This window comes from Octopus bimaculoides, chromosome 20, assembly GCF_046866305.1.
Source record: "Octopus bimaculoides isolate indiv1 chromosome 20, ASM4686630v1, whole genome shotgun sequence".
Classification (NCBI taxonomy): domain Eukaryota; kingdom Metazoa; phylum Mollusca; class Cephalopoda; order Octopoda; family Octopodidae; genus Octopus; species Octopus bimaculoides.
This window is the reverse complement of record NC_142947.1, coordinates 4,956,015-4,977,290: the sequence shown is the minus strand read 5'-3', so window position 1 is coordinate 4,977,290 and position 21,276 is coordinate 4,956,015. Positions and strand designations below refer to the sequence as shown.

General features: G+C 37.8%; 1 protein-coding gene across 1 annotated transcript; it reads right to left on the bottom strand.

Annotated features, from left to right (window-relative positions):
• Nucleotides 1-12,009: 12,009 nt before the first annotated feature.
• LOC106877545 (histone PARylation factor 1) lies at nt 12,010-18,998 on the bottom strand. Its single transcript, XM_014926473.3, has 7 exons — nt 18,206-18,998; nt 16,369-16,555; nt 15,706-15,855; nt 15,084-15,285; nt 14,881-14,979; nt 13,759-14,000; nt 12,010-13,381 (listed from the first exon to the last, which is right to left on the bottom strand). The coding sequence occupies exons 1-7, from the start codon at nt 18,365-18,367 to the stop codon at nt 13,068-13,070; spliced, it is 1,356 nt and encodes a 451-aa protein (XP_014781959.1). The 5' UTR covers nt 18,368-18,998; the 3' UTR covers nt 12,010-13,067.
• Between the last annotated feature and the right edge of the window lie 2,278 nt (nt 18,999-21,276).

Sequence of the window (21,276 nt, the reverse complement as noted above, 5' to 3'; positions counted from 1 at the left end):
TTCACTGAAAACAAGTGGGAATTAAACTCCAAGTGACAATTGTGACAGCTATCAAGTTTATTTCAAAAGCGACCACGTTCCTATCTCTATGCTCCCACTAACCTTTCAGTAGGGCTGGTCACGTCTTCAGATCACTTACACTCCCAACACGTACCGGTTGGCCACATATCAAAAATTAAACAGACTCGTGGCATCTGCCTTCGAACGGATTAGTAGAATTGTTAGTGCGTCGAACAAATTGCTTAGCGACGTTTCTTCCGACTCTACGTTTTGCGCTCAAATTCCGCCGAAACTAACTTTGCATTTCATCCATTCGAGATCTCTAAATAAAGAAACAGCCAAGTATTGAGAGATGCAGTATGAACTTATCTCCCCCACCCCCTCGGGATTGCTGGTTAAATAAGTGACCATTATTTTCCTCGTTTCAAAGGTTAGCAGAATCGTTGGATTATCGCAACAAATTCTTTACGGTATTTTGAGGTCAACTATGCATTTCATCTCTCCGAGGTCGATAAAATACTATTCAATTTCATTCAATTTTAAAAAGGTAAAATCGGACAGAACTTATGGGATGACCTGATATATAATACACACACACACACACATATATATATAATGTATTTATATACATTTACACAGACACACACACATGCTCACATGTATGTATGCGTGTATGTGTGCGTGTGTTCTTTTCGACTCGTGCTGTTTCTTCTCAAATTGTTTGGAGATTTTTTCATTCAAGCCGTGCACAAAATCTCGACCTTTTCATTGGTTAATAATTCAATGACGTCATCACTCCATTCAGTTCAGTCGTCTCTGAAGGCATCCACTTACAGTTATACGCCTCCCTGCCTTCCCCGTCTCTCAGCATTCACGCTCCCATTCTCCTCGTTTACTTGGTCGTTTTAATTTTGACCGATGGAATTTATAAATTTCACTAGACTTTATGGTCATCAGTAGCAAGCTTAGCAGATCTGAAGCACTGATTCAGAAGCACAGCAGGGGGCTTTCTAACCAATCCCTCATTAAGTTCACAAAAAGAAGAAGAAAAAGAAACGTCTAGGGATTGTAAGGACTGGCATGCTTGTTGCTTGTTTTGTTCCTGGGCCAACCTTCATCGATCAGACCATTGATCAAAGGAGACCTCCCCGTCGTCCCCGTCTCGCCTTTTATTCATATGTCCCTCAGTTTTTAAGGTCATAGGCACGCCTCCTCCTCCTCCTCCGCCTCACCAAGTTATTTTATTGAAATAATAAAAAACATTTAATCTAAATACGGATTATTAAGGTTTCTCGTTTACTTCTAGTCACTGGGCTGCGATATTGCTGGAGCAGCATTTGTTGGGTGAATCGCAGAAATCGACCTCAGGACTTACTCTATCAACGTCTTTTGCCGAACCACTTATTTACGGGGACTTAGAGTTACCGGGCTCTTAAGCGGGGACGGAGAAACAGAGACAAGGACAAACATTTGCATGCTTGCACCCCCCACACACACGTATATATATATATATATATATATATATATATATATATATAGGCAAATAAAAATTGAAAACAAACGCGGGAAAATATCGGATCTGTTCAGTTTGGCTCACAGATTTTTTTAATTGATTTTTGATTTTAACTAAACAGTTTGAAACTTCGTTTACTGGTGTAATTTCTCACGCAGAACACGATTTACTTTGAACATTTTTGACTAAATTTCGTATTTTAGAAGTTAACAATACATCTCATAGTTGTAAAAGAAGGCATTTTGAAACTACATACACGTCAACAACGAAAAAGCTAGATGCGGACCCGTAGTTCTGTAGGTCTTTTGAACACCGAAAAACAGCCAAAGCCCCGGGCAGTGTTGTTGAACTGAGCAGCGGATGAAATCTCATACCCTTAGAGCAGAAACGAAGCCTTCAACAGGCTTCTATACAGTTTCCCCTCTACTGAATTTCACTCACAAGGAATTTGATAGACTTGAGATTATTGTATGACACACTTGCGCTAGGTGCCGCATAGCAGGATTGAACTAGAAACAACATTGCTTGTAAGCGAACTTCTCAAGCAGACAGCTAACATCAGGCCTGGGAATATATAAGCGAGAAAACTATTAAGGTTTATGTTTATTTTATATTTTACTGCGGCGGTGAGCGACGCATCGTAGGAGGTTTGAAATGACGCAATTAAGAGGAACAATAAGTGAGTGGGCGACTTGCCACCGTCCGACTGACATTGCTGTGTTTATAGTAAAAAGAAAAAATTAATATTCCTTCCTCTCCGATTTCTCTCTTTTGTTGGTTTCCTCCATAAACTGATTGTTGTTGTTGTTACAGAGAGAGATTGGCGCAGTGCCTGCTGGGAAAGTTGAATCAATCAATGGCATGTCTGAATTGAGAATAGACGAAGTCCTGAATAACAAACCGACGAGTGGGCCTCTACGAGGTCGCTCTCTTTGCTAGAAATATCAGTCAATTCTGCTTCACTGTTTTTTTTAAAAGAAAGGACACATAGGAGCCTGTTGTCATAACTATATAAGATACGATACAAACGTAAGTGGAATGACTTTGCTCATGAGTCTACCTGATCAGGGCCGACCCGGGGCTAAACAACTTGCTATACCAGAAACAACAGCCAAATCCCCCACACAACTGTCTTTGAGAAAAGGGAAGGACATATTGAATAGATGCAGTTTTTGGATAAACTAAGTCTGTATGGTCATGGGTGGAATGCATTAGACTATATACTGATTCAGTCAGAACAAAACTCAAATCGTTCAATGAAGCGTTCAGTTTCCATTTAGCTTACTCTGAAACACTCTCCGACCAAATCCAATGCTATTCACCTTTTTTAAAATCTTATACCCACGCATTTATTTCTTTAAATTCACGATTTACTCGTAGTCACGTTAAATACACATCTGTCGCTTGTGGTGATGGCATCGCGTGTGCATCGTTTTGCATCGATTTCTGATTTCGTACATTTTATTTCCTTATAATGTCCATGGCTGGATTAATGTCAATCGATGATGCCCTGACCACAGCGCAGTCCAAACAATGGCACCTACTTGACCATTCTATTGTCTAATTGAAGACAAATTAAAGACGTGCTGAATGTGAAATAATAGATTTTAAAACTTCAGGTCGGTAGAGCGACATTGAATAACAGATATATGGCGCGTTTATTGGTTGGGTAATTACCTGCATGCCATAGGATGGCTGTTTGTGAGAGTCGGTCGGGCCTACAAGACAACAACAACAACAACAGTGTTGCCGGATGTTAACAACAGTGATTATTTTCATACTTAATTTCAGAGTTGCCAGACCAGTTTCATAAAAACGAGCGCTAAATTTTGAAAACGTATCTGAAGTTATTGCAACTAAATTATGTATTTCACACGCGCGCGTGTGTGTGTGTGAGAGAGAGAGAGAGAGAGAGAGAGAGAGAGAGAGAGAGAGAGAGAGCGAGAGAGAGAGAGAGAGAGATCAGGGTGCAATAAAGACGACAAAGGAATTTACGCGAAAAGCAGGTAAAAATTACTACGGACGCAGACATGCTCAATCACCCCCTCGTCCGTTATCAGCCAAATATCATTACAATTTCGATACTATCCGACGATATTTATATTAATTTGGCAGTGTCAGCAGCGTGAACTTCTGGGTTCTAAACAAACGTACCAGGACAGTAAAAAGTTAGACAAGGACAATGACAGAAAAAAGCATACGATCTTTAGACTAAACATAAATAACGGACCAAGCAGATTATAAAGATGAGCTTGGAGGAGGTCGAGGAAAACAAAACATACAAATATAGATTTACATAAAATGTCTTTCGACTCAGCGACAAAATTAAAATAAGTTGTGCAAAGTAACCTTAATAGGAAAAATAGTGTGCATTGGGGGGGAAATATTCAGAAAATAATCAGAATAAATAAATAAATAAACCAGGAACGGAAAAAGGAAACGACCTCCCAGATGAAGGTTTAGTTCAAAGCATTCGGGTACACATACACATATCCATTCGTACGTACGTATATACATACATACATACATACATACAAACATTCGTACGTCTATACATGCATAATGGACCGCATCTGTGGAATCGGCGGTCCGTAGAGCGTTGCGTTTCGTCTGATAGCAAACTGACAGAAAGGTTGGCGATGTTCTTTCCGACTCTCTGAGGAGACCTGCATCGAGGGACAACTTGCAAAAGATTTTATCCAAGACTGTATATATGGGGAACGCATGATCAATCCTTGGTCGGGGGTAGCCCTACGTCTTAATAAAGTTGTTATGGGGTCAAGAATGTTATGCCTGAACTCAAAGACGGGAATGCTTCTTTTATCAAGATAGAGTTTTTCGCTCGATAACTGCAGACACTGTGAGTGTGTGTGTGTGTGTGTGTGCCTTCATGTTTACTTCGAAAAAAGTATATTTAATGACTTTGACTAAACAGCGACATCAGATAGCCATATATATTTCCTCTTTTCCCGTCGTTGTATAAAAAAAAAATTTAGGTGACTCAGTTTCAAATCCTGAGTGAAATAAACAAAACTAGTTTATTTATGCTGTTCCTTTAAGAGGTCAAGGTTTCCATTGCACGTTACACACATAGGCTAAAAGACGTTTCAATCAGTTTTGTGTCCGATTTTTTTTTAATTCTGAAAGACCAAATCTTTTTATGATCAAAGGCGTCCTAGGCGTGACCATCCCGCTTTTTCATATCTTGAACTTATATTGTCTTATTTGTTTCAGTCATTGAACTTATTATAGCCATACAGAGATATCACCTCGAAGGGTCTCTTTTGCCGACCCACAAGGCTATGAGGACGTCAACAAACCCACATCGGTTGACAAGTGGTAGTGGAAAAGAAACACACACACGCACACATATCGGCGTTCAATGTTTCCGTCAACCAAATTCACTCACACGGTGCCGCGTTCGTAGCACCTGACACCACGTGGTTGCAAAACAAGCTACATAATCATCACACAGCTATATATATATATATATATATATATTAAAAATGGGGAAGGCCAGTTTATGGGATTACCTTAGGCTTCCCGTTCATAAATTTTCACCGGCCATCCGCTTGGCAGCAAGGTTGTGAAGGAAAGTATCTTGTTTATTCATCATCTTTTAAATCTTAATCTCTTGCAGATTTTTATAGTCCCAGATATCCTGATCATTTGTACCGTATGAATTAAGGATTTGCATTCTCTCCCCAGGAATTCATATTCAGCGATACTTTGCTCCAGACGGATCGCTATGTATCCTGTTGCTCCAATAATAGGGTCCATGGACGTCTTCTTTCTCTTGTATTTTTTCTAAACGATTCTGCCGGTTCACCACCTTTAATATAATAAATAATAAACAAGGTAGCGAGTTGGTGTAATCGTTAGCACGCCAGGCAAAATGCTCACCGGAATTTCGTCTGTCTCTGAGTTCAAATTCCGCCGAGGTCAACTTTACCTTTTATCTTTTTGGGATCAATGAAATAAAGTATATGGGAGAAACTGAAATAGTGTGCAACATGCATTATAAAAGTTATCAATAATCTAAACAAAGGTATTAAACTTTATTATCGCCTAACTTTAAAAATTAGCAAGTATTATATGTTTAAACTCCAAAATAAAGAAAGAAAACCAAAACAAAACGACTCGACATATGAAGTTTATATCAACATTTTAATAGTTGTCATCGTGTTTTTATATATTCGTCACAGAAGCGTCATGACTTATTTAGGATAGCTTTATACAGAGTACGGCAAAGAAGACTCGCTCATTTGACAGGGTGACAAACATTTTACCAACAAATGCACCGTGTGCTCCTGTCCAAACCATATTGATTAAAAAAAAAAAACAAACAAGAAAAAGACAATGGAAAAGGCTTAGTGACATGAAGACACCATTATCACCTGCTTAACTTGACTGGCCGTGAAAAATATGGGAAGCTTTTACGCCGCATGTTATACAAACGTCTGCTACTTTACTACAGAAGTTACAGACGCTAGCAATTCCTCATCCTGAAGATGTGACTGAGACAGTCGGGAATTGTTGATAAAGATGATTTAGAGCAACTTTATTGTTCCAAAAACGAACTTAAAGGCTCTGATATACTTTAATAACAATTGTTAAATTAGAACATCGTAGTGTTTTTCAATATTATGCCGGACTAGGGCAGTGAGCTGGCAGAAATTGTTAGCACGCCGGGCAAAAATACTTAGCGGTATTTCGTCCGTGTTTACGTTCTGTGTTCAAATCCAGGCAAGATCGACTTTACCTGTCATTCCTTCGGAGTCGATAAAATAAGTTGCAGTCGAGGTAATAGACTTTTCCCTTCCCGAACTCTCTGGCCTTGTGCCAAAATCTGAAACCGATAATATGCCGGAATGAAAAGCTGTTCCTTATATATACGTGTGTATATATATAATAAATTAACAACTATCATATATTATAGCATATTACAGCTATCATATATTTAAACTATTATATATTATAGCATATATTACAACTAACATGTATTTAAACTACTGCAGAAAATAAAAATAAATAAATAAAACGACTCAAAGTAGGAATGCAATGCCGATTGCGTAATTTATATATTTAATGTCACGCAGAATGTCATGACCAATTTTGAATAACTTTCCATATAAATAAAAGAATCGAAAATTTACATAAGCCTAGAAATTACGAATAGTTTTACTTTTTCTAACGAATAATTCTTCTTACAATATTTAGTAAACTGACACCCTACAAAACATCGTGTAGAAATCCACAGACTGCATAATCAGGACCGGATTTAAACCATGGAAGGCCCGGGGCACTTCGAGTTCGGTAGGCCCCTTATACACAAGAATTAAAATCTTAAAAAATTACCAAATTTAAATCTCAAAACCCATCTATTTCATGTAACTGAATTTGATGAGTTAGCACATTATGTTAATTTCTATAGCGGTCTGAGAGAGTTTTTCGCCAGTCTATCCAACAGTGATAGACTTTACCTACTGACCAATTAAACACGTCTTTGGGCCCCTTTCAGCCGAAAACCTTTTAGTGCAAGCTTTCGGGCCTTGTCACCAGCAACTTCTTTCTTTTCATTAGTTTTAAAGACCCTCTAAACTCTTCAAAATGCTGAGCTTCCTCGGATCTATTTTAAAACGGGGGCACCAGTTTTCATTTATGTTTTAGGTAGTGTTTTTGGTACCGAAAGACTTTCAAACTTCGTATACTTATCTAATTTGTGTTATAGAACAGAAAAAAAATGTTTGTATTCGAATTTATTTCGATAATTTCTACTAATCACTGACGTCTATTCAGTTGAAAACAGTTAGCGCTGTAACGGTGTATATCGTATTAATCCCCTAACCCTAACCCTAACTAGACTGTTAACCGTAACCCTAACCCTAAAACTAACCCGAACTCTAAAATTGTTACACACATAGATACGCACAGCGTAATTTATTATATAAACAATATATGCGTATAAATTACGATTAAACCGGATGAAATATGTCACAGGGAATAACATTTTTATGACCGCCCAGCAGTAACTCTATTCAGCTGAATAGACGTCAGTGATTGGTTGAAATTACAGAAATACGACAACTTTAACATGGAATAACTTGCGATGTACGTTTTTTTGTTAAGAAGACTAAGAGTAAAAGATGTTTTATATGACACATTCTACCAGTGTCCCAAGTTTCAAAGTGTTTCGTTAGTGTTTCGTTAAGAAAATACTGGTGCCCCCGTTTTGAAATAGATCCGCTTCCTCATTTGACGAGGCCATGTAAGAAAAATAATTACAATGGGCAAGCGACAGTGAAAAGATTAAATTCAGTTTGACTCGTCTATTGAAGCTAGTTTTCATCTACCATACCAAATTATATACAACGTGTTGAGAATATGTCACAAAATCATAAACGTTGTGACTCAGAGTTACTGTACTGAGTTATTCTAAGAGTGTAACGAATATTGTATTGTAATGCTAATGAGCGCGGAGAACAAAAGATTAAAAGAGGGTAAAAATATAACCTTATGTAGCTACAAAGACACAAATTAGTAAAGGAGTGTTCTAATGTATTAAAAAACTATGCCAGTGGTTTCAAACTTTTTCACTACCAAGGACCCCTTTTATTTAAATGAGTTTTCCCACGGACCTTAGGATATTGAAAGGTCTGTCAGCTTAACACGTTCACGGACTCCCAGTACTACCTTTGCGAACCACCAAGAGTCTGTGGACCACAGGTTGGGAACTCCTGAACTATACACTGGGTAAACTAGATCAATGGACCTTGACGGAAATGACGTAATTGCCGCGAGTTGAAATGACATAACGGCCGACAGAGACCATTATAGGTGTACGGTACAACAATTTTCAAGGTTTCTGGCATTAGTTACTCGGGGTCACTCCCAAGGTAAATTAAACTGACTTAATTCGTCGTTTTATTGTTTATTTTATAAATATAAAACATGATACATCAGAATTCTGGGATTCTAATATTCAGAAAATTTTCACCTTTAGGCTCTATGTATGTGTGTATGCATGCATGACACACGCACATACATATGTGTGAGCGTGTGTGTTATATAGACAAACATCGTACTGAATATAGTATTTTATTAAGTTATTAAGCTTATAAGATACGATCAATGTTTTTGAAAAATGGCCGAGAAACGCAGCTTATGCTTTATATATATAACTAGAGGTCAGGGTTTTGGCCATGGGCAAATGGTAGCTCAAGCAGTGAAAGTGATTTGTCTAGTGATTAGGGTGACTGGGCACTCGATCAGTGGGTCGTGGGTTCGAATTTTGGATCAAGCAGGCGGAGTAAAGCACATTATTTCACTCAAAAATGTGTGTACTTCGGGATTGCGTCCTATATTCTCAACTTTGGAAACCCAAATAAATTCCAAACAAAATTGAGGTGCGTCAAATAGAGACTGTGGTCGCTTGTCTTGCTAGAAGTACTAGTGAAATCTTCCTCAAACGACACCGTCTTATGAGGTACTCCGGCGAACATTATTGCGCACCCCCCCCCCCCCCCAAAAAACCCAGATGGTCACGTTTGGGATAACTTTGACCACAAGTCTACTCGTGCAAGAAGGGATTAAATTCTGTAGGGAAAAGTAAGGGGAGGGATAGGGGGACCGAATAGAGACATTTAGTTCGGCTATTAACTGTTTTTGCCTTCCATCGCTTTGATAATGAAATGTGTGTACATGTATGTATACATTTATATATCTGTCAAGATGAAGCAATTATCACACACACACGTATATATAGTTACATAATACGCATATGTATATTATGTAATTGTATACAAATGTGTGTATGCATAAACGCACGTGTGTGTGCGCGCGCGCGTAGAGGAGTGAATGGACTAACGAAAGTGGCACTCAACATATTGAGTAGGAGTTGCACGTATTTTGTAACGTTTGACTCAGTTCCGTTTGACTTATGGGTGCGTCCTATATACACACACACACACACACACTCATTGTAGGAGGCAGACAACACTTTGCAGGGCCTCCTACACTGTAATAGTGGGAGGAAGGAAGTTTAAGAAACTTAGAGAGCATCTTCGCAACAAGAGGCAGGTGATGCTGTTAAAATAAACGAAAGACTAAGTGTACCATTAGCAAATGTTACATGGTCGCTCCAACTTTTAGAAATAGCAGCCACAATGCTCTCGAATCACACACAGTAGTTAGTGTCTCACAAAAAGTGAAAGATCACAGTCGTAGATGTACTTTAGATAATCTAATATTTTTTTTACATAATTTGAATAATTTTTGATAATAGATCTGCTCGATCAGGATTGTCTTCGATTTAAAGAACAACTGTAAATATAAGATTACCTAAGGATGTTGTAGTCGAATTAAATTATGTTTAGTTAATATACTGCCGTAGGTAAAGGCGACCTCGGCGGGCAAGTGACATCGCTAAAATATCAGGATTAAATTGAAATTCACACGATAAGATCTAAAAGTACTATCGCAAAGTGTTTTATATCGTGTTTAAACGATTTTGCCACCCACTTACATCTTGCTACAAAGATATTGATAAGAAATATTTCTAACATCGGCATACTGCCACATGGTCGATCAATACTCCGCTGGTAATTATTTCAGAGTCACCGGAAAATAAAAAGCAGACAGCGAACCGAACCCAGAACATGAACAGCCAATAATAAATACATTCTGTCCAACGCAAAAGCAATTTTGTAAATCCACGCTCGGCTGATAATAACTAAGAATTCTAAAATTAATCGAGCGACCTAGACATATTCTTTTTACACTATGATGTAAGCGGTTCAAAGTGAATACGATAATGAAAAGCGCGCGGATGGCTTGATGACTTCCGGGATTCTGCACAATTCTCAGCTGATTATCAAAATATTGCGCCATATATATACATATATATATACACACACACACAATTATAAATTATATATACGTGCGTGTTATATATTGCACAATGAATATCTTTGATTCTGAAATACATGCCAAAAATTGTAAAATTATATACGAGTGTTACAATCATATTGCACAATCAATGACTTCATTGGAAAGTACATAAAATTAAATATAAACACACACACACACACAAGAAGGTTTTGTTTACATGAAAAGATGTATGCAGCAAAGTTGCACTTAAATGCAGCTAAATTTTCAACATTAATGGTGTAATATAACAAATATATGTATGTGTTTATGTGTGTGTGTGGGGGTTGTATCTGTCTAGTGTTGACTGTCAAAAAAAGAGAAAAAAAAGAGTACTCGATACCACAATAGAGAATAATGTTCCCTTTTAGTTGAATCACCCTCTTGTTACTCTACGGTTTACCCGTGAAAATAAGACTCACAAAAGACTGACTCAGCCAAAATAAAATCTATTATGTATATGGACATGACTGTGTGGCAAAGAAAGTTCACTTTCTGACCACTGGTTTCAGGTTCAATTGTGTAAGGACTTTCAAGCGAGATCGTTGCCAGTGCCGCTGGACAGGCTCCTGTGCAGGTGGCACGTAAAATATACCATTTTGAGCGTGGCCGTTGCCAGTACCGCCTGACTAGCCCTCGTGCCGGTGGCACGTAAAAGCATCCGCTACACCCTTGGAATGGTTGGCGTTAGGAAGGGCATCCAGTTGTAGAAACTCTGCCAGATCAGATTGGAGCCTGGTGTAGCCATCTGGCTCACCAGTCCTCAGTCAAATCGTCCAACCCATGCCAGCATGGAAAGCGGACGTTAAACGACGATGATGATGATGAATGTCATTTATTTACAATATTCAGTGGAAACAGGTCTGGCCCTGGAGGAAATATTTCCTTACTAGGAAACGGGTAAGAGTTGGCGACAGGAAGGGCATCCAGCCGTAGAAAGTCTGCCTCAAACTTCATTCACTCCATCCAAGAACAGAGAAGTGAACGTTAAAACAACGAGGATGATGGGCGACGGGGAAGAGAGTAAATCGCGTTAATGATCAAAGTAGGGGAGACAACCCAACCATTATAATTCAGACGCGACACCTCAGCGGGAAGTAAATCGGTTTCCGCACGAAGACAATGTTTTGGTCATGTGAGTCATTAAAAGTAATACTGAAAGGGTGTAGAGATCAGAGACCAGGGAGTTCCTCCAGTTGAGCTGCTACTTCTCCCCATTAAGAGGTCACAGTTCCAGTATTGGGGGCATATGGTAGGAATGTAGCAGGAAAGAACTGCAAGACAGATTCTTCAAGTGTGAGACCAGTGGCAGACCAAGAATGAGATGGTTGGATAATATCTGTAGGGTCAGTTGGCCGTGGTTGGGAATCCAGCTGGAAAGCATAATGATGGGGACTTTAAAAAGGAGCTGCCCGAGGACTCCACACCCACAACTAGTGAGTGGAAAAGATTGGATGGAATTGTTTAAGAGAATTGGAAAAAAAAAAGAAAAAATACACAGAAGATAGAAAAAATGTACATTCATATATTTTAAATCTTAATTGGAAAGCATAAAGTTTACTTCCTAATCATTTCGTTAACAAAGTTCACATTTTATTGACAAAAGCGTAATGTATGATGTGATGCTACATTTGGTCAAAAATGTTATTTCTAGACCCAAGATTCACAAAATATCAAGAGATCCATGACATGTGAGATGATAAAAAATATGAAAGGTGCTTAAAAAATGACAAAATTTTCAAAGAAACTGAATGTTTACAACTGGATTCCTTTCAAATGTGAAAGAAGAACAAATAGAGTCCAGTGAGTTTACTTAGAAACAAGATATGTTTATGGACAACATTTGAATTGATGGCTTCAGAATCAATAACTGAATAACATACACACCTATTGCACCATACTTGTATATAATGGCGCAGAGGGCCTCAAGCCAGAGATGTTTAAGGAACAACTGAAGACTTCTTGTAGTTTAAGTGGGGACAAAATAAGCTTGGTGGAACTGATCTCTTTCCAAGCTGTGTTCACAAGAATGGATGGAATATAGAACTACGAGTTCAAGAAACAGTCATGGACTTTGCAATAATGCCATCAGTATTCCCAGTTACGATACGTATCCTTGAAATAATATAAATTAACAGGAATTGCAATAAGTTCTTAGTTTAGGAAGCTTGAATCAAATGCATATAACCTCTGCTCTGAGAGTGACAGCTCAAATAAAGAGGAGGAAGATGTGAGGGCCATTTCGAATCATTGTCCTTCATTATAAACATCTCATCAGTTTGATTAAGCCACAAAACATCCATTCAGCTCAAAGCAATATATAAAAGCCAGACCTCGAGGAGGAGGAAGAAAATAATGTCTGTCTGTGTTGGCAAAAATTATTTAATGAAGTTTGAAAATTTGGATAAGTTGATTTGCCACGGGGAGATGAGAAGACAGATGTTTGGAGCAAAGCCCTTCGTTAGAGTAAAAGAAAACGTTTTTCTTCCTCTCTCTCTTCCTGCGAAGATGCTAGGTCCATCATCTTACCACACAAATTCTTCAAATTTTTCTAAATAATTTGTATAGATTTGTCTTCTAACGACTTGACATTAGCAAAATGTTTCTTTTTTTTTTTTTTTTATATCAATTAGTTGAGTTCGTTTAGTTCACGAGGAAGGGCGCTCATTTTCCTGTGCTTCAGATGTTCTGTGATGATTTGGCTAAACTGAGGATGTTGTAGTAACTGGTAAGCCAGAGGAAGTAAAAACTGGATGGTGGAATTGAAGATGTCACCACCAAAACAAAAGAGGTTGATTCCCAGCTCTAAGCCTTCACCATAATCACATTCATCATTTGCAAATTGAATCAAAGTCATCAGTTCTTGTAATGGCTCAAAATTTTGGTTTCTGTCTTCTTCAGTTTTACTGTCAAGAATCTTCTGGAACATTCTCTTCAAAGCAGCTGGAAGAAGAAAAAAAGGAAATAAACATCTGTAAGTTGAAGGATGTGGCAAGGATCAAAATAAACATATGTAAAGATATATTTTTATGATGTTCCTCTACAGGAGTCAAACATCAACAACTTCTACACAATCATACTTTTTATTTGAGAGTCACTACAGTTCCTGTGGAGTCAGAGGAGGATTCTGAAGACATATTCCAAAACAACTGAGAGTGTCTACTTGTTGTGTGGCTGCTGTGTACTGGGAGACGGGGAGTTTAGTCAGAGAGAGAGAGAGAGAGAGTCAGTCTTCATACTATAAATATGAAAGTCACCTTCAATGATACAAATAGTTAAAAAAAAAAAGAACAAAAGAGAAGTTTTTAAGCAAGATCTACCTGGAGTTTCTGGTATTGGACGGTAACCAACTTCATTCTTGTCTAACTTGACCACAATTCCAGCACCATGGAAACCTTTGCATACTGTTTTCTTGTCTCGTTCCTTCATCGATTTGGTTTTCAACTCCAGATTGAAGTCAAGCTTTTTTGCCCATTCAGTTAAATCTGATTGGAGTTGAATGGCAGCAGATTGCTTTGGTTTGGCAAGTTTCTTTGATTTAATGCTTTCAGCCAAATAGAAACTGGAATGGGAAGAAAAATACCAAAATGGAATTATTTGTCCTAACTTCAGCAAAACATTTCATTATGAAAAAATATATATACAAACACACACACACACATATATACATACATACACATGTATACACACACACACACACACACATAAATACATACATACATACACATGCACACACACAATTTTCTCATCTACTCCGAAACCTCTATGTGTCTACTTGAAATGCTAAAAATAGCAACCAAGTTGCTCCCTCTCAAATCACACTGAAACAACTTTAACATGGGATACAAAGAAGTAGGTTATCCTATCTCTGAGAAACTTTAATGAGTGTAGATCTGATCAATCAGGGTTTATCTAGGCTGGAACTGGTTGGAAACAAAATCAAGAAAAGCCAACAGTTCATGAGGAAATGTCCACTTACAATACCAGTCACAGGTTACATTATACAAACATAGATCAACCCTAGCACTTGATGCGAAATGGTTTAGCACAAGGAAATGTTGGTCTTCTAGTAATTCTTGCCCCAGCTAGATTACTTTATGTGGACCCTCGTACTTCACTGGTCCTTAATTTTACTGATCCCAGAAGGGAGAACTTCACAACATAGAGAGCTTGCTATTAAATAGCACAATAAATTTTGTCCAACACTCTACCAATTCTAGTGACAAGTCTAATGTGCAGTATGTTATAAAGGGGTATCTTAGTTTAATAGTACATGGCATTCAGCTAGAATTTGAGAGGTACAGGGTTCGATCCTCTGTAGAGGCTTGCTGGTCACATATTTCACTGGCAGTGCCCCAGCATGGCCACAGCCTTAAGGCCAAAACATGTAAAAGAGTAAAGACAGAACACAGTAATATAAAACTATGACAATGCTGTGTTACCTGAGAGCTGCAAAAAGGTTTTCACCACGTGGAATGATGGCAGGACTTTCTTTGGCAGAATTAGCAGCAACAAAGACTGGTGCCTCTGTCGGGACATCTCTGTAATTCACAAGAAAACCATAAATTCAAAAGGGAGGGTGCTTCTCAAAAAGGCAGTTTATTTCCACGGAAACATGGAAAGAAAATGATTAAAATTTTCTTACCTGAAATAACCTAAATGGAATTGAGTTGTGTCATCGCCACGAATTACTGTCTGGAACTCTGGAGGGTCCAGGTAATAGCGCCAGTGAATGAGGTAGTTAGGGTAACGACCCTTGCTGTTTTTGCCATTTAATTGCTTGTGTTTACCAGCCAAAATATCAAAAGGTCCAACTAACTGGAACCCAAGAACATTACTGAAGCAATCTGGAAAAAGAAAAATTTCTTAAAATTAAAATTAACTGAACAAAAGATACATAATGATAGCAAGACATGGATGATGAATGTAGAGGCTATGTGAAGGCTGGAAAATGCACACTGGACACTCTGTACAGTGGTTGGTCACAGGAAGGGTTAAACAACGACAGTCTATTTGTCTGTTAAGCCAACAAGGAACATTCTACAGTCATGTGACCTGCTAGAAACAGCAGCTGAGTCTACCTCAAATAATGCTGTTTAGTTTTTAAGAAACAAAGACACAAAGTAACAATCCTGGATAGATTCAAAGTGGAGCAAAAAAAAGAAACAGGATGGTCATGGCTGGAACATCAAAAGTTTGTCTAGTTGACCTGTGGTTCAACAACAACACAAAGAATAAATAACAAAAAAAAATACAACAGATCTTACTGGTGGGATTTTCTGGATTAGTTGCTTCACAGAACTTCCAGAGTTCATAAAAATCGTCTGGCATGTCAAATAAGAATTTCTCACGAATGTTTTCCTTGATGTCTTCAGGGGAAGGTGGAGGCGTTAAAGTTAACTCTTCTTCACATTTATCTGAAAAGGATTAAAAAGATAAAAAGTCTTTGTAAAACGAAATGTGATTAAAAAAAAAAAAAAAAGAAACCCTTTTTGATATCCGCCTTTCCTTGCTGAAGCAGATCCCCTGCGACCAAATGCCCTTCCTGTCAGCAACACTCATCTGTTTCAAAGGAAAGTAACATTTATCGTTGATGGCCAGACACGGAAGAAATGAAAGACACCACTTGTATGACAGTGACACTCATTTACAACTATCGTATGATGTTGAGATCAGGAAACACAATCACACCCCCACACACAGTGGGATTCCTTGCTCAAGTTGCCGTGCGATTGGACTAAACCCGAAGTCTTTTTTAAAATAATGTATATCTATGGGATCGACAGATGTATACAACACAATTTGGCAGAGGACCAGCAATTTCAAGAAAAGGAGTTGGTTACATCGACACCCAGTAACCACCTGGTCCTTTTTGCCCAGTGTGTTAATGATTGTCTTTATACAAGATATTAGGAAAATATAATGCTCACCTTGGCTTCCTTTATCCACGGGTTTGCTAGATTCCCCTGATGTTCCAGGGAGGCTCTCATCCTGCAGCTTTGCATCATCACTTGTCTTTTCAGTCTCCCTTAATACATCAGTGTCATCATCAGATGATGTAGACCCCGTTTTATGTGGATCTAATTTGGGCTTTTTAGAAAAAGGCTCTGTATTATCCTTTGCAATAGAAGAAAGTTTGCATTTATATATATATACACACACATACATACATATACATAACATATATAACTGGGACGCTATCAGTTACGAAGACACAGGTTCCAGCTGATAGCCAATCAACAGAACTACCTGCTTCTGATATCAAAATGAGTAAGACAAGATTAGGTAAATTTACCTCTTCAATTCTCCAGAATTATATTTGGAAAAAGACTCATACACATTAATATCCATCCATAGACATCGGAAAGATAAGGAATTTTGTTTTTAAATATCTCGGTCAAATGAATGAGGCTCATGTTAAAATGGCATACAGAAACTCGACTAATTAACAAAATAGACGTTAGTATGACAAAAATTGACTCGGAATGCAACACAGAAAAGAATATTGATTGTTAAACACCCAAAATTATTTAGATACTTTTTATTAGCAATCTCAATTACAATCGGGTCAAATTTGAGAAAAAAATTCTTGGAGAAAAAAAAAAAAGGTACCTATCACCTCTGCTTCAAACTCTTTCAATTCCAACAACAATGGTGACCAATTTTTATTTCTGAGGATGATGCAATACTTGCAAGGTAATGGTTTCAAATAGGTAGGGAGACAGTTACGAGGAATCAGAGACTACTCATTTTGTTCGTCGCACCAATAATAATAAACTTTTTGCATAGTGCTCTGGTGCACTACAACCAGTCGGAAAAAGGTAAAAAAAAAATTTGCGGGTGGTGGGGTGGGGAATAGAAAACAGCAATATGTAAAAAAAGGGGGCAATGATAACCAAACGTGCATTCGTAATAGAAATATAACCCCAAAAGGGAGAAGATTGAACAGCAAAAGTCATAAAGAGGAAATACATTAGGAGTAGATTGGGGAATTTCGGGAAACGGAATTTTTGAGAGATGCAGTGTTTTAAAAGAGACGTGGTTAGTTTATTTCGATGGAAGGATTTCTAGAGATGCAATGATCTACCTATGTGCCACAAATCCATCAAGAAAGAAATTTTGGCGAAGCTATATTTTAGCGGGCAGTGAAATACTTTTAGTTTGCTTGTTAAGATTTCTTTGTTATACGCAACAAAATACCTAAACATGTTTTCATGGAACATCAAAGTTTCATCTTGTTCTTTTTAAATCTGTAAACATTAACCTTTTGTTTTACATTTTCAAATAAAATAACCCAAACAGTCATTGGATCCCTTTTAATAAACCCCTTTTTCATATAAGAACATGTTGCCGTTTCTATGGTTTCAAAAATAAATAAAAACTTGAAAAGTGATACTGAGAATTTTTCACGCGCCATAAATATATTCTAGCAGGTATTACAATAAAAATGCAACCAATATATCAGCGACTGCATTATCTAATATATCTTTCCTTTGTAAAAGACTATAGTAAGGTAATAAAAGAAGTCTGGCTGTTATTTCAAGCAGCTCGAGCTGCGTAGGCAGGAAGTGTCAGAAATTAGAAGGATAACAGAAAATACGTGTCGTTTATCTGTTTGGCAAGGAATATTCTAACATATGTGAAACGATTCTGAAGAGAAATTTGTAGGATGAATAAATAAAAAGGGGGTGACATTTGGCGGGAAACTCGAGTTGTTTACAATATTATTACACGTGCTGAGACAATAGATGAATATGTCAAACTGACCTGGTCATCCTGGCTCTGCTGCTCTTCACTTTCAGGTTTATTTGGGTGGCGGTATTCCCGCAAGTGATTCGGATTCTTCCTATAACATTTCTCACCATATTTACACATTGGTCGTTTATCTTTATTCGCCGTGACAACGGTGACGGGATTTACAGCTGCCATGTTTAAACTAAGAAATTTATCTCCTAGAACGGAGAGTTCGTTGCTCTTTCAACAAGAAGCAATGTTTCGGGCCAGTAAAGCGACCGGAACCTCTTAATTGCTAACCGTAGCTTTCGTCTTTTATAATTGCATCCTCACCTGAGAAGCTTTGGGACTCGCACACACCTCTCCACTACTCCCAAGTTGACTGGTATGAGAGGTCATCCTTAGTCGTAAAGCAATTCTTGACACTTTGGAAAGGAAAATCTTTTCCTTCTGTAATTCAAGCTATCATTTCATTTTGGGCCCTTCTCATTTTCTACTTTTAAATCGGCATATATCTCTCGAGTCATTTTTGTCTGGCAGTACAGGCAACCACTACTTCGCTGAAAAGGTCTAATAGGACTGAAACATGTCCAAAGTTGTCATCATGCTGCCAAGATCAGACTCATTCTCTACATAATTACCTGCATACTAATTTGGTTGGTCTGGGGCCATAGTAGAAGACACTTGCCCAAGGTGCCACACAGTGGGACTGAACTTAACATCACATAGTTAGGAAGCAGACTTCTTGATACCCTGGTTTACAGCATTAAATTACAAGCAACCTGGGAACATTTCCTGCGAGCTGAGTCAAGCTGGTTAAGTCCTTCCAGGGATGGGAAAATTGCAGAACCTTTTTAATTAGATGTCTGTTATCTTATTGACTCAGACAACCATGTTCTCTCCCCTCTATCTTTCTCTTCTCCTCCTTCTATCACTCTTCCAAGTGAGCTGTTATTGAATTTCACTCTTACATCTTCCTTCGGCTGCTTGAAATAACCATGGTAAACTTCTACATTGCCTTTTAGCCTGTTAGAAATAGCAGCCAAATATCCCTCAAACTACATTATACTGCTTAGAAAAAAGAAATGGGGGACTTATTGAGTAATGTAGTGCTAGTATACACCCTGTATGAAAAAATAAGATGAAATGGTCATGGCTGGGAAGCCTTTATTCATACATCTCCTTACTAAGGGCCAAGATAGGGCTAAACCATCACAATAGCAATAAATATTGTGTGAAGACAGATAATATAATAATAATAATAATAATAATAATAATGAAATTATTGTCTACAGTGCTCAGGTCAACCGTTTAGCATTCAGATTTCTCTGTCAAATCTCATTTATTCAGGCAAAGCAATGTCCTCATATTAGCCTTGGGATCTTTAGACTTATGAGATGCTCACACAACTGGCCAGTGGGCCCATGCTTTAAGACAAGGAGGAAAAGGGAGCTGCCAGTACTGCTGATTCTGAGAGAGAGAGAGAGAGGATGATTGATCCCAGTACTCGATTGGTACTTTATTTTATCGACCCAGAAAGGATGAAAGGCAAGGTAGATTTTGGTGAGGTTTGAACACAGAGTGCAGAAGGTTGAAGTGAATATTGCAGTCTATTTGACAGGCTAACAACTCCACCAATTGGCCACCTTTTATTAATGAAACAAAAACACCAAATATTTGATAGACAATAGTTTAATAAGTATAAATCACATTCATGGTTTACATAGTTTTACTACAAATATTAACAGCATTATTATTATTATCATTATTATTATTACAAAGAATTTGATAGTGAGGGACATATTTTTAACACTTGTTACCAAAAGAAAAGAAAGTGTTACATAAAATATTAGGTTCAAATTTTGGCACAAGGCCAGCAATTTCCAGTGGGGTGGGGTAAGTCGATTATATCGACCCCAGTTTGCAACTGGTACTTATTTTATCATCCCTAAAAGGATGAAAGGCAAAGTTGACCTCAGTGGAATCAGAACTTAGAATGTAAAGACGTATGAAATGCCACTCAGCGTTCTGTCTGGTGTGCTAACGATTCTGCCAGCTGACCACCCTCCTCTGGTACATAGAGTAATATCTTTTCTTGACAAAAGGACAATTGATGTTTATCAACGAGAAATATAATTTTCATACTTTTAGCCATTTTGTCACATCTGAGGAGATGAAAGGAAAAACTGAGCCTTTATTATTTGAATAGCTTAGTTAAAGGAGGAAATGTAGCATCTCTGACCCTTTTCAGGGACTGCTAGGCAGGAATTCTCCTCAAACTGGACACCTGGCCCCAAAACTTCCAGCAAAGTGGACATTGCTAAACACTTTCAGAGTGACCAAGTGATGGTGATTATTAAACTGGATAACAAATTAAACCCCAACAACCTCAAAACAGGATTAGTAATCCCTTCAGTGAGGATTCTTCACAGTTTCTGTCAACCAGATTTTGATTAATCTGAAGTTTTGGTGAAAGACACTTGTTTAAAGTGCCACACCCGAGATTGAACCTGATGCTATGTAGTTCCAAAGCAAACCGTTTAACCACTGAGTCAAACCCTTGAAATGGGAAGACAAGAGAAACTAGGGAGATCGATCTAGGTCTGCTCCTCTACTCTTCCTGCCAACTCGATTTGTACTTTATTTCATTTGGTACCCCTAAGGGTTGAAAGCAAAGTTCTACCCAGTGGATTTGAACCTAGAACGTAAAACCAGAACACGACCAAATATTAGACTTCATCAGTTTGTGCATTGTTCCTGCAGTTCTTCTAGTCTTCCTGCTACCGTCATAACAGACAAATGCCCAAAGAAAAAAAATCTATATTTTTTTGTAAAAAAACAAAAAAACTTCTTTCCCCATGTTCATTATTTTATTAAAAATTTTTCAATATTTGAAACACAAAAATATGACACGTCATCATTTACAGTATAAAATTAACAAGGAAAATACATTTTTTCTCTTCATACAAAAAGCTTATAACTAAACTCAGTCTGAATTAGTAAATCCTTGATTCTCAGACTACTACTACAAATAATAATAATAATACAAATGACCACACTCTTAACTTTGGCCTCTCAAGACCAATAGAGACCTACTACTACTA

What these genes read in the sequence shown, in the direction of transcription:
- LOC106877545 (XM_014926473.3), bottom strand. Translation starts at nt 18,367, where the DNA reads ATGGCAGCTGTAAATCCCGTCACCGTTGTCACGGCGAATAAAGATAAA. An exon ending in AGCAGAGCCAGGATGACCAG is followed by an intron (nt 16,556 to 18,205) that starts GTCAGTTTGACA and finishes TCTATTGCAAAG; the next exon opens with GATAATACAGAGCCTTTTTC. An exon ending in AACCTTTTTGCAGCTCTCAG is followed by an intron (nt 14,001 to 14,880) that starts GTAACACAGCAT and finishes TTCCCATTCCAG; the next exon opens with TTTCTATTTGGCTGAAAGCA.